The 14,705-nt window shown below is 42.7% G+C and overlaps 1 protein-coding gene across 1 annotated transcript in view; it reads right to left on the minus strand.

The window, feature by feature from the left end:
- The window catches only part of FANK1 (fibronectin type III and ankyrin repeat domains 1), a 112,812-nt gene that overhangs the window by 18,516 nt on the left and 79,591 nt on the right, over positions 1-14,705 (minus strand). Inside the window, exon 2 of the mRNA XM_060286162.1 lies at positions 6,045-6,222. Within this exon, the coding sequence (XP_060142145.1) occupies positions 6,045-6,222 (178 nt within the window). The remainder of the gene's footprint in view (positions 1-6,044; positions 6,223-14,705) is intronic.

A 14,705-nucleotide genomic window follows, 5' to 3' on the forward strand; every position in this document is an offset into this window, starting at 1 on the left:
GCTGAAATGACAGCGCTGGAGTTGCCATCATTACTGATAAACCCACTGGAAAAGTAGTGTCTCCCCAAAGATGCAGGCACAGTGCCCAGTGCATAGACAGCCAAGCCCACCATTGCTCCAGGGGGAGGAGAACCCTTCAGGATAGTTTAAGACGACCCAGAAGGCCTTCTAGCTCCCAAACTCACCCATCAGACAAGCAATTCCTCTACCGTGAGGAGTGAGTGAGGGGAGAGGGGGCCCCAAAGCATGTCCTTAGCAGAGAGGCCTCTGATGTAAAGTGAGACATGGGGCAAGCAACTTCCAGAACAGACAGGAGGATAGGCAGGGGAAGGAAGGACCCAGGCAGTCTGAGAAAGCCACGTGGACTGGAAGGACAAGGAATCCAGGGGAATGAATGGTTAGGTGAGAGCAAAGGGTAACTGACAGAAAAATCTAGTGCCGGGTGATCAGGCAGGTCTGGATCTGTGCTCCTGAGAGGAGTCTCAGCTCAGAGACCTGGAGGACCATGTTTGAAAACAGGAAATGATTTCCAAAGACCCTTTGCCCTTTGCGTTTCTCTCCCTTTGTCGATTATCCAAAACGTAAAATTTTAAGCTGAAATGAAGTCCAGAATACTCAGAGATCCCCCTTTTCTGCATCACAAGTTACTCCAGGCACCAAAACCTAAATGACTTCTTGGGCAGAGCTCTAACCGAGCCAAGAAGAAGTTGCGGGCGGGGGACGTTGAGGCCCTTCTGACCTTCGCCTGTGTTCTCCTGCCCTTCAAGGGTGGACGCAGCCCTCTTCACTGAGACTACCCTTCCTTGAAGCATATTTCTCTCCACCTAAAGAAGCCACGTCAGTCAAGGTGGCCTTTAGCTACCCCTCCCATCTTGCAGCTGCACGTACTCTTCCCACAGTTAAGAGTCAAATTCCTCTCCCCTTAAATAGGATGGGATGTGGCCAAGGGATGCTATACAATTCTGGGCCCAGCCCTAATACTCCTGGCAGCTTCTGCTCTTGCTCCCTTGGAAGCCAATTGCATGTAAAGATGTTCAGCTTCCCCACTGGAGGGACACGTTGCCTGGTGAGAGTCACTGGAAGATGCCAGACAATGAAGGAAAACACAGGAGCCTGGTCAGCCGCCCACTGTCCCCACTGCCCCAGCAGAGGCATCAGACACATGAGTGACACCACTCGGATCCTTCAGCCCCAAAAGAGCTGCACCAGCCAAGATCACGTGGAACAGAGACTTGCCCTCCCCACACTGCCCAAATTGTAGGATCATGAGCAAGCGTGTATTTTACACTTTGACCAAAACCACTAAGTTTGGGACAGTTTGTTACGCAGTAGTAGATAACTGATACATCATGTACCAACAACAAAGAAACTATAATAAAGACAATTAGGAAATGATACCGACAGCCTTAAGAAGCCGAAAAAACAGAAGTGTTAAAACTAGATACAAATGTATTTACCATGAAAGAAAAGGCTCTGAAACCAAGACAAATGTTCAGAAAAACTGCATATGGTCTAAAAAAAAAATAACAACAATAAACTAAAATATATCAGCTTGGACAAAGTAATCTTGTGAGTGGGTGGGTTTTATGGTTACATGAGCAGAGGTGCATAACTATAGCTATTTGAATCATAGAAACTGAGCCCTCAATTTGTGGCATCTGAAAAGATCTTTAGGAGCTCAGTGAGACTACAATGCTCAAACCTCAATGGAATTTAATTGCCAGGTGGCAAAGACTTAACATAGGTTTAGACCAAAATAAAACTAAAAGGGCCCCCAATAAAATGCAATGGTGCTAAACGTCATAAGATCACCATGAAGCAAACAGCACCTTCATAACCCCTGGAAAGATAAATTACAGAACCGTCTGAGAAAACAGATGCCACTGGGCACAGTGATTGGAGGCTGGAGGCTCTCACAGCATCAGTAGAGTGGCCCCACGGAGAGGACCAGAGACACAGCTGCCCACTAGGGTCCTCCACGACTACAATGCAGACACAGGGGTGACACCAACTGCAGCACAGACACAGGGATGTCTCAGAGCAGCCGTGTATCGAACGTCTGGAGATGCACTTCTTTACACGGCCCAGGCATGGTAGCTCAAAGGATGAAGCAATCTTAGAACTTTTCCAAGTTCTATTTCCAGTAGAGGAAATATATCAAAGTGTAAAGCATACCATTATTTCTGTTATCAGCCAAAGCAAATATCTGATGCAAGAGCTGAGCAAACATGAAACATAACAAAGTAAGTACTGAAATGCCCAGAGACTCAGTTCCCAGACTTCTCTTCTCCCACTATGTTTCACTCCCAGCTTTCCAATCCCACCACCTGCTGATGACTCTGAAATCCATTTCTCCAGCCCAGACTCTCCCCTGGCTGGTTCTTCCCCAACTGCCTCCTTGATGTCTCCACTTGGATGCCTGATCGTCCCCAAACGAGCTTCCGTTGCATCCCGAGTCTCCATGGTTTGAGCTGCTCAGGGCAAAACCTTGGTGCCACCTGTGGAAGACTGGATTTTGCTCACAGGTACTTGGTGCCCTCCCAAGGATTCTATATCCCTGTGCTGTGGAGCTCAGACGTGGCAGGACTTGCTCTGAGCAATGAAGTATAAACAGAGGTGCAGCGTGTCATTCCGGGTGGAAGCTTCAAGAAACGGGGAGCCCCAATCTCTGCCTCTGCTGGCACCATGAGTAGCCACGTTCAGGCAGAGGCCACTCCACCAGCCTGGCGACACACCACGGGTGTTCCGTGTGGGAAAATACACGGCTGCCGTTGGGAGCCACTGAGCTTCCGGAGCTGCTGCTTCCTGCAGCCCAATGGGGCCGATCCTGAGATGCTACTGACGCCCCTTGACTATCCTTTCTCTCACATCCCATATCTGGTGCACCAGCAAATTCTTCAAATCTATCTTCACAAGCCCTGATTTCACCACTTTTCACACTGTTCTGTTATCTCCCACCTAAATTATTGCAGAAGCTTCCTAATTAGCCCTCCCTGCTCTGGCCACCTTCCCTCCTCACAGCCTGTCCTCCACTCAGCAGGCAGAGTGACCCTCACGGAGCATATGCACCAGACCCCTCCCCAGTTTATCAGTGTCCAGTGGCTTCTCACCGCACAGAGTGACAGCCCCCAAGACCCGTCCCCGCGCTGGCCCCATCCCATTACTCATTCACTTCACTCCTCAGTGTTTCTGGAAGGCCAGGCACGATCCCGCCTCCAGACGTTTCTGCCTGCTGTGCCTTCTGCCTGGAATGTTCCTCCATGAGGCTCATGAGGCTCCAGATACCCCTCACTTGCTTCTTTACACAGATTACCTTCTCAGTGAAGCCTTCTTCACCTCCACTCCAAGCCCCCAACTACTCTCCTCTGCTTTCCACTTGGTACTTAACCACCACCTGACACACTATATTTTTACTTCTGCATCTTATTCATCGCTTGTCTTCCTCATCACGAGGGAGGCATTTTTGTCTGTTTGTCCAGTGCTGTATCCCTGGGATCCAAAACAGTGTGTGGCACATAGTAGGTGCTGACAGAATGAATGAAATCCATGATGAGAGTACCAATTATCATAGGAATTCAGCGGGGTAGATAATAGGATAGTAAAGGGAGCTTCTCAGTCGAGGTAGAAATCTGACTTGGGTGGAAGAAAGGATGGAGCAGGGGAGATTTGTCTGAACAGAGAAAACAGCTGAACACACATGCAGGAGAAGTCAAGGCATACTCGAAGGACGGTAAAGCAGATTTCGTGGGAAGGTTTATGCCCAGAAATAAGAGACAGCAAGAAAGGCAGGTTGTGGGCAAGCTGTGAAGGGCGTCAGATGTTAGTGTAAGGAGTTGGACCTTCATTCTTCAAACAATGGAAACCCATCAAAGACAATCTGACAAAAGGAAGATTAAAAAGAAAATTAAACTAGCAAGATAGAAGGAAGGGAGAGAGGGCAATGGCCAATTCACTCAATCAGCAAATAAGCTGGACGTTTGTAGGACCTGGGGATTCAGCAGTGACTAGTCAGAAAACAGATCCTACTTGCGTCCTAGTAGGGGAAATGCCACAATCTAACGAGGGAAAGCATAGAAGGGATGTGCAAAGGGAGAACTCATGAAAACTAGATATAACTGGCTGTGAGGAGAGCCCGTGTCAAAGACAACAGCACTGATTCAAGACTGGCTGTTGGAGAAGATGAACAGAAACTGACAAGTCAAGACGAAGTTCTTAAATCCACAATCCCAAGGTCAGATAGTCTAGATAATCGCTTTTTCAAAGAAAGGCATTTGCTAGTTTTAACGATACACCTAGGGAAAAGCGATATAATGGAGAAAAGAGGTCAAGATTAACACAGTCTAACTCTGCCACCTAGTGTCAAGGTTTGTGCTAATTCTCTGAGGGAAAGTGAGCATCTCACAACCTCGCTTAGGGTTGGGGTCTGAAGGCCTCGCTGCTGGCTCTGCAATGCCAGGCAACCGTCCAGGTGAGTTCCCGGGCCAGACAGCACTCAGGCCTCTGGGGAAAACATAACAACACAGAGACACACAGGCTGGAGGCCAGTGGGCATGGCTGATCACCCAGCAAAGGAGAAGTGGAGACACAACGGAGCACCCAGGACAGCCCCACCTAACCTGCCCAAGCATGGTTTGTGGTGCAAGAGAAACACGGTAAATAAAATACCTTTTTCTCTCTCCACAGATATACTTGTTATATCATCATTCATGCTTTTGGGTGGAAACTACTTACCAGAGAATAACACATGACATGACATGATTAAAATAATATTTCAAGTAGTCGGGCCAGGAATTATTTTCATGTGGCAACTACATTTCAGGTAAATGCATGTTTTCTTTTCTACGTACAAAGAATCGTTCATCAAATCGCAGGGATACCATGGTTCAGGTAACAGTCGAAGCCTGCGTATGTACCCTCACATCAGCACCCTTACCACAACGCCACCTGGAGAAAAGTCCAGCAAAGCGCTGCAACTGTCCCCTGACTGCAGCAGTGCCAGGATGCCGGCTGTGATATTGCCCTACAGTTTTCCGTAATGTTACCACTGGGGAAAATGGTAAAAGGTACATGGGATTTCTCTGTATTATTTCTTACAGCCAGATGTGAAGCTACAATTATGTCAAAATTAAAAGTTTAATATAAAACCGTATCTGCAACTCATTTCTGGTCTTCTTCCTAAAACACAAAGTCATTTTGCAAGCAGTAAAGCTGTCAAAGGAAGAAATAAGGATTGAAGTGAAGGCTAAGAAAAAAAAATGACTTCTTGATTATTCCTGTTGCATTCATTTATTTATTGACACAACAAATATTTTGAGGGCCTCCTATGTGCTGACACTGTCTTGGAGCTGGGGAAAGAGCCTTAAGCAAGCAGGAATCTTACCTGCTTCTCGTGGAGTTTAGATGCTGGTAGGGAGACAGCAAATGAACAGTAAACAGTAAAATGACTCCGGCAGAGCTAGGTTTCACAACGCAAATGAAACAAGGTCATGGCAGAGAGGACAGCTGGGTGGAAGAACGGCTACTTCAGGTGGCCTTTTGAGGAGGGGCCAGTATTTGATATAATAATGTGCATGGTGTAAAGGAACCAGCTGTATGAAAATAGAAGGAAGTGCATTCAAGGAAAAGGCAAAAAAGACAGGTTCTGATGGAGGCTGAGAGAGGTAGCAGGTTGGTTGGAAAGAGTTAACAAGGGAACAACTTCCAGGTCCGGGAGGTTGTCACATCTGTGAACAGAACAGCCTGAGGGGAACCTCATCTGATTTCATCCAACTCAGCTTTGATTCTGTCTCTACGTTTTGGATTTTTTAAATATACCATTAGAATATTTCAGAAGCCTAACGGGCTCTCAAAGGTCTAGGAGGTTTAATTTCAGAGTGACTGCTCACCCTTATTTTCCAAAATTCATCACTCATGAAAAGAATGAATGCAAATGATGCCGACTCATTCCTTCAATTTCAAAATGAGTCTTCTTGGAGACAATAGAAACCATTCCAGCTAATCAAGAAATCAAAGCAAAGTGTTAAGCAGTTCAACATTGCACCTACGTATAAATGATACCATAAGTGTGCATTCTGGGGTCTTCTTCTTCAATAGAAAACCTGAACCACTGCTCCTGAGGTCCCTGCCGCTTGACTTTCTTCTCCAGATCCCAGTATAATTCAATGCTGTGATGAGTCACTTTGCCCACAACAGGTGGATGAGGCTTTGAGGATGGCGTGATTTCTAAAAAGATAAAAATTTAAAAATTAAAAAAGATACAGTATTTCAGGACTCTATTTCCATAAGGAAGAGAGATCAGCTGAGTGCATTAGAGCTAGTTGAAAATCAAACTGTGTTTTCCTATACGTCAGGCACACATGTGAGTATTCCTCCCTGTGGCTTGAAGAACATCAGAAAAGCATGAGTGATAGAAAATTTGGGTGATGCAGTGAGTTACCACATTCGTCAACGAGCAGATTGTACCATACCCATTGACATCATACTTCACTCATGGACCCTTCCAAAAGGTTACTTAACTTATGGAACTAATTAGATTTTTCTTTGAGCTGATGAAACACAGTTTGCTGCTATCATCCTTCAGTGATCTGGCTGGTAAACAAAGCCAATAGACAAATGATATTGCTGGTCCAAATATTTGTAATACAGATGACAAAGTGTTGATATCTGTTCTATATAAACAGCTCTTACAAACTAACCAAGGAAAAACCCAAAGGCTAATAATATCAACCAGGCAAAAGACGAGCAGTAGACAGCACAGCAAAAATAACCAACATAATGTCCAAAAAAGGCATTTATATTCCCTAGTGGCTGCAGAAAATGATGATAATTGGATATAACTTTATATACTGTCAGACACTTAAAAAGAGAGGTAACTATTAGAAGTGACAGTGTCAGGAGAGGACACTCATACATTGGTGGTGGGGAAATATGAATTCTAGCCTTTTTAGAAAGCAATCTGGCAGCATCAATTAAAATTAAAAATACATATGCCCTCCTCTCCGACCATGCCACTCTTGGTAAACTCTCCTGCCGAAATCTGAACACACAGGGACATATATACAAGAACATTAACTATTAAAGTTTTTTAGCCATTAACAGTGAATAGGAGATGACCCATTAATAAGAGAATAGTCAAATAAATGATGATACGTCCATAGCAGGGAATATTACACAGGTTTTAAAAATAAATTAGTTCTATGCTAGATACCTTGAGAGGATTTCCAGAAGGTATTGTTGAGGGAGAAATCAAGACGCGGGGAAAAATACAGGATACAGGACATCCCATTTCTGTAAAAGATGGCAGGGGGCACAGCACACACCGAGCTGTTCTGCATCCAGTTGTTCTGTTTCGTGTTAGTTTTGTCTCCCTTGCTAGATTTTAAATTCCTTGAGGGCTGGGTCCATGACTTAACACTTCTTTTAAAACCTCTCTCTGTCCCTCAGGGTCTTTTAGGCCTCAAAAATGTTATTGATATCTGGAGAGAACGCTAATTAGAAAAGATACATGTACCCAGTGTTCACAGCAGCACTATTCACAATAGCCAAGACATGGAAGCAACCTAAATGTCCATTGACTGATGAATGGATAAAGAAGATGTGGCGTGTATACACACACACACACACACACACACACACACACACACACACTGGAATATTACTCAGCCATTAAAAAGAATGAAATAGTGCTATATGCAGCAACATGGATAGAACTAGAGATTATCATACTAAGTGAAAAAAATCAGACAAAGATAAGTATCATATGATATCACTTTTACGTGGAATCTAAAAAAACGATACAGGTGAACTTGTTTACAAAACAGAAATAGACTCAGACGTGGAAAACAAACTTATGGTTACCAAAGGGGGTAGAGGTGGGGAGGAGAAATAAATTGGGAGTTTGGGATGAACAGATACACACTGCTATATATAAAATGGGTGAACAACAAGGATCTACTGTATAGCACAGGGAACTATATCTGTGGAAAAAATCTGAAAAAGAGTATATGTACGTATTTATATATGTATAACTGTACCACTTGGCTGTATACTTGAAACACAACATTGTAAATCAATTTTTTTCTAAATGTCATTGCTTTACCACATTTGCAGCTGACTCCCACCGACCCTGGGCCCTCCTGCAGTGCAGCCCCAGTGCAGACTAGGCTGCCCTGAGCTTGCCGGCCCCAGGCCAGGAGGAGAGATAACCACCAAGTTCCCTTACGTTCAGATCCCAGAGATACACACTAGCAGACAGTCTGCTGGCCCATGCTTTCCAACTTTATTTTGTTGATATTTATTGAAAGCATGGCTTAATGGAATTGGAGAAACCTGGGTTTGAATACATGCTCTGAAACCCAGTCGAAAACACCTCACAGTGGTGTTGTTGTTGTTGTTTTTTTTTTTTGCGGTACGCGGGCCTCTTACTGCTGCGGCCCCTCCCACTGCAGAGCACAGGCTCCGGACGCGCAGGCTCAGCGGCCACGGCCCACGGACCCAGCCGCTCCGCGGCACGTGGGATCCTCCCGAACCGGGGCACGAACCCGCGTTCCCTGCATCGGCAGGCGGACTCTCAACCACTGCGCCACCAGGGAAGCCCCCTCACAGTGTTTTGTGATAAATAAATAACATATATGAAGTATCTAAATCAGTTATGGAATATTTCAGGCAATGGTATCCTACACAGCAGCTAAAAGGAAGTAGTTCTACACTCAAACCTCAAATGAGTATGTGAAAAACACAGGTTCAAAGGATGCAGTACGTTATTATACTGCTTACGTAAACTTTTATAGAACATACAACACTATATATTATTTATGAATACATAGGTATGTAGTCTAAGTTAAAAACACTGATGGGGAGAATGCACGCCGCCAGGATAGAGTTCTCTCGCAAAAGTCAGGGAAAGGATGAGGTATGCTCAGGTAGGGAAGGTGACTTACCACTATATTTGTAAGGTTTCATGCCATTGAGAATTTAAGGCATTTATGGCAAAATTTTAACATTTGAAACCTATGTGGTACATTGGGGTATATGCTGATTTTCAATTATTTTTGTATGTTTGCAATATTGATTTTTAAGAAATAACTATAAAAATAAATGCTATACATTGCTCTTATGGAGCTGTTGGTTTTCTTAGTGAAACCTATTTCAGTGTTCTAAGTACTAATTAACGCCATGGGGAGAGGAATTAATGATCACATACCACGTGTCAGACATGGGTCTTTCAACATGACTCATCTCATTTTGTCCCAGCAACTCTGGCTGGGGAACACAAGGGTGACTCACACCCTTACATTATGACACTGTCGCTGAGCAGCTCTGTTCTTTCTCTTTCAGAGCCCCCTAAAACCATTCAAAGACCAGGACTGGTAGACTGTCATGGATTACCCTCAATCAAAGACATCTAGCTTAGAAAACTCGGATTGACATATACACACTACTATACAGTATATAAAATAGAGAACCAACAAGGACCTACTGTATAGCACAAGGTACTATACCCAATATTTTGTAATAAGCTATAAGGGAAGTGAATCTGAAGAATATATATATTATATATATTATATATTATATATATTATATATATTATATTATATATTATATATATTATATATATGTACACACATGTATAACTGAATTGCTGTGCTGTACACCTGAAACTAACATGATATTGTAAATCAACTATACTTCACTTTTATAAAAGAGAAAACTAACAATCCCATTGTAAATTAAGATAGGTAAGAAATTCTAAACGAATGCCAAATCTCCAAAGGGACCAACCAAATGGTTCACCGCAAATTTACATGAGGAATAAAAAGATACTATTCCCAGTCATGCACGTGTCTCCCATGCCTTTTGCTCTTTACTAATCATTGATACAGGCCCATAACCTGAGACCTCTACCTGTTCGCTTGGCACTGGCCAGACGGTCCACCGCCAGCTGCAGGCTCAGGACAGAGTCAGAGCCCCCACCGCTAGTCGCCACCCCCCCAGATCTGGTACACCGGAAAAGCGGTGGTGGCTAGAGAGTTGAGTTATTGTTACTCACTTTTAAGGAGTGATCCAAGCTTCTCAGACCCACAGCCTCTCCGAGGCTCAGCACCCATGAATGAAAACTGACTGAAGGTACGGCCGTCACAGCACGGACTTGGCTGACCCCGAGACACCACTTTGTACCACTTAACTCGCCCAGACCCCGAAGGTCAGTGCGCTGACCAGCAATGATGATCTGCGTCTTCTTTACTTTGAAGCACAGCTTATCAAGATGCAGTTCTCCAGCTAGGCAAGAGCAGCTTTGGGCAGAAAACTATTAACGCCATACAGGACCCAGAGGGTCAGCCCATGAGTGAATGTCCCCATCAGGTGAGAGCTGTTGGCTTTCTAGGTGGCCAGAAAATAGGGGATGAAAGCAAACTTGTTTTGTTTCGGTTTTCAGCCAACCTAGAGTCATTTGACGGGTGTGTTTTAACTCTTACAGCATTGTGCCCATACACTGCAGCTTGTGTTTTCTCTTTGATAAAAATTCTGGTATTTTTGTCATGACCAGCTAATACACGTATTTGAGGATGTTAGTTTTAGGATGGATTCTAAAATAAACATAGGAACAGGTCACTAGCCAAAGTGCGAACATCACTGTGCCAAGGGAAGAGAGGCCCTGACAGAAACGACAAGTCCCGGGTCAGCTCCGAGCCTCCAGGAGAGCTGACAGAAATGACAAGTAACAGGCCCACTCCTGGGAGGAGAACAGCAATGACTACAGTACAAGTTAAGTGGCACTCGCTTTCTGACAGGCGCCATCATGGATGCTTTATTCATTCATTTAATTTCCACTACAACTCTATAAGGATTTTTATCATCTCCATTATAAAAAATCTCAGACACAGAGAGTTTAAGTAACTTGCCCAAGGTCACAGCGCAGTACCTGGCAGAACCAGGGTTAAAACACAGGCTGCCTCTGAGCAACAGAGATGCCATACGCAGACGTGGAGTGAAAAATCTACTACTGGTTAGAGCTCCAGATTTGCTCCAGCCACTCATTTTAAATCAGGTTTGACCTGTGAACCCGCTTGAACCCCAAGCATATTTTTAAATGACCAAGAGAACTTAACGAGAGAAAGGGAAGACAGTGAAAGCCAGGTGATTGTTTGAATGAATGAAGTGTGGGGACGTCCGAGCAGGACGAGGGAGCGAGGGCACCGGGGTCAGGAGGCTGCTTGTCTTCAGGGACTCGGTCCATAAAAAGGAAGATAAGATGGTCTAGGAGGACCACAGGAGGCCAAGAAGCAGACAGATTTGGCCACATTCACCTTGACACTGTGAAGTGGGTAGGAAGTCAGACAGGTGCCTCTGTATGTTCAGCATGGAATGCAGAGGAGGAAAGGTCCTCAAATGTGGGTAAAACAATGAGAGAGAGAACTCATTGATAATCTGAGAAGAGTGTTTGTACCAGGGCAAGGAACAGGGACTATATCAGGAAAGCATGCTAAATTGAGTTTACTACCAGCACATGAACAAATTCCTCTATTTTAAATGTTATCATCCTCAAGTTTCACCGTGAAGCTAGAATTGCAAGGGGAGGTAAGTATATCTAGGAGGACAGCCCTGACTCACTCTACTCTGGGATGAACCTACTGGCTGTTTGACAAGTAATAATACATCTTTCCTAAAATGACTACAATCAACATTTTGAAAAACTCAAAAGCTCACCTTTTTTCTATTTCTTTGTTTAACCAGGATGTTTATATCCACATTTGTATTTATATTTATCTAAGTAGAAACGCTATTTTGGGAATTGTTTTCATAAGTTTTATAAAATATATATACAACATACCCACAAACACATATTCGTAGACACAATTTAGATTTATATAAAAGTTTTAGAACTCTATTTTTTCCTGATTATAAGTATCAGATCTTTTAAAAGGTGCTTTTGCTTATTTAAGTCTCATAACCACATTTAGCCAATCACATAATCTTATGTCAAACTCAGGCTTAAAGTTTATTTGAACTTTTCTAAAGATTACTGACAAAAAAGGCGGGGGGGAGTCTTACTTTCAATTTCGCATCTTTACTTTAAACAACTGATAGGCTCTTTCCATCATGGCAGATTGTTTTAACCTTAAAAGTTTTTCATTTCATTTCATTTGTTGAGACGTGGATGGATCTAGAGACTGTCATACAGAGTGAAGTAAGTCAGAAAGAGAGAAACAAATATCATATATTAACGCATATATGTGGAACCTAGAAAAAGGGTACAGATGAACTGGTTTGCAGGGCAGAAATTGAGACACAGATGTAGAGCACAAACGTATGGACACCAAGGGGGAAAGCGGGGGTGGGGGGTGGGGCACATGAATTGGGAGATTGGGGTTGACATGTATACACTGATGTGTATAAAATGGATGACTAATAAGAACCTGCTGTATAAAAAAATAAAATAAAATTCAAAAATTTAAATAAATTAAAAAAAAAAAGTTTTTCAACAGAGGACAGTGGTTGCCAGGGGCTGGTGGGAGTGGGTGGGAGCGGGGCGGGCGGGATGTATAATGGGTGAAGGGGGTCAAAAGTTACAAACTTCCAGCTATAAAATAATTGTCACCGGGATGTAACCTACAGCATGGTGACTATAGTTAATATTGCACATTTGAAAGCTGCTAAGAGTAGATCTTAAAAGTCCTCATCGCAAGAAAAAAAGGGAAAAACGCTTATAACTGTATGGTGACGGATGTTACCTAGACTTATCATGGTGATCATTTTGCTATGTATAAAAATGTCGAATCATTATGTTGTACACCTGGTGTCAATTATTCCTAAATAAAATAAATATAGATATATACTAAAAAAAAAGTTTTCCAAAAAAATGAAAAAAGAAAACAGCAACAAAACTACCAGGCTGATCTTAAAAGGACAATTATATGAGAATTTACGTACGTGTTGTGTACTATAAAAGCTTTTTGTAAGAAAGTTCTTGTGCAAATCTGACAAAACAATTTTATGCCCCTCTTGCCAGTTGTCAAGTAACAAATAATATGAAAATGAAATATAGAGGGCTTCGTACACTGTCACCTTTCAGTCCCTATGGTTACGAAAATGGCATAAAACGTGGCTCTCCAGTGCACCAGAAATCCATTTTTAAAAGCTATCATTTACAAATTATAGGTTAAACACAGAAAACTATAAAGTTTAAATAAACCACTGAACAATATTAGGCCTTATTCTAAAATTTTAAATATGTAGGTTGTAATAATGTAACAGAAATGTGCCAGCCCCGTAGGAGGAAACTGAAAAGGTGAGTAAAAACATTACTCAGTATCTTAATGATAGGCAGCTGAACACATTTTAAGAGCTACAGAGAATTTGTGATCATGATCTGTATTGGAATTAGCAATTCTGATTAGTATCATGAAAAGCAGGGACTGATGAAGAGAGAAAGCAAACATGAGTATGTTCATCATAAACATGCAATACCGTAAAAGCAGAATGGTAGATTCCCAGCCCTTCCAAAGACACGTGCAAATTTACTGAGGTCAAATTTCATTGACAAGGGACATCTGCAGCCTGGCCTCTGGTGGCAGATGGTCCACAATCAGGATGACAGCACACTGCGGGAACGCTATATAAAGAACAGTGGTGGCAGCCACCTCAGTGCAATTCATCATGGCTTGACCATGCATTTACAGCAGCCATAAATCAAGAACATATTCCAGATAAATAAGACGTGTAGATCATAATCATTAAAAGTGTCAAAAAATATGTTTGCCGTGAATACATATTAAAGAAGGACTTTTTCAATCAAATATCACAATACCTGCATAGTGATGACAGTTTCTCCTTTCACTTAAAAATGAAATATGACAGTTAAAATGAGTTTCATTCCACCAAACTATTATACTGCTGTCATAAAATGAATCCTATAAAACCCTTATAGATGAAAGGACCAAGGACAGAAGTAAATAATTTTAAAATTTATAAATGATAACTACCAGTAACCACAATTAAGAAAATGCTTGAAGTTTCTATTAACTTTAAAAGGGGGGAGGACTTCTCTAGTGGCACAGTGGTTAAGAATCCGCCTGCCAATGCAGGGGAAACGGGTTCAATCCCTGGTCCGGGAAGATCCCACATGCCGCAGAGCAACTAAGCCCGTGCGCCACAACTACTGAAGCCTGCACTCTAGAGCCCACGAGCCACAACTACTGAGCCCGTGTGCCACAACTACTGAAGCCCATGCACCTAGAGCCCGTGCTCTGTAATGAGAAGCCACCGCAACGAGAAGCCTGCGCACCGCAACAGAGTAGCCCCCACTCACCGCAACTAGAGAAAGCCCGCGCAGCAACGAAGACCCAACACAGCCAAAAATAAACACTTAAAAAATAAAAGGGGGGAAATAACTGTGAGGTGTCATTTTTATTTATAAAATTGGATGACAAACATGTAATGGTAATATCTTATGCTGTTTAAGATTGTGATAAAACTGGCTTGCTTAGAGTTTGTGGATAGCACCATATATCAAACAATCCTTTACTAAAGCAATTTGGCCATATTCAAAACAATGATTATGAAAATATCCCACCTGGTGACCCCACTCCTAGAAACATGTCCAAAGAAAATAATTCAAAACCAAAAAATAAACTTAAAAGCTAAAATGTTTTTATTATGTATACTTTTACTTATTAAAAAATTTCAAACATATAAAAAAGTAGAAA

The sequence above is a fragment of the Globicephala melas genome, chromosome 16, assembly GCF_963455315.2.
Source record: "Globicephala melas chromosome 16, mGloMel1.2, whole genome shotgun sequence".
NCBI classification, from domain to species: Eukaryota; Metazoa; Chordata; class Mammalia; order Artiodactyla; family Delphinidae; genus Globicephala; species Globicephala melas.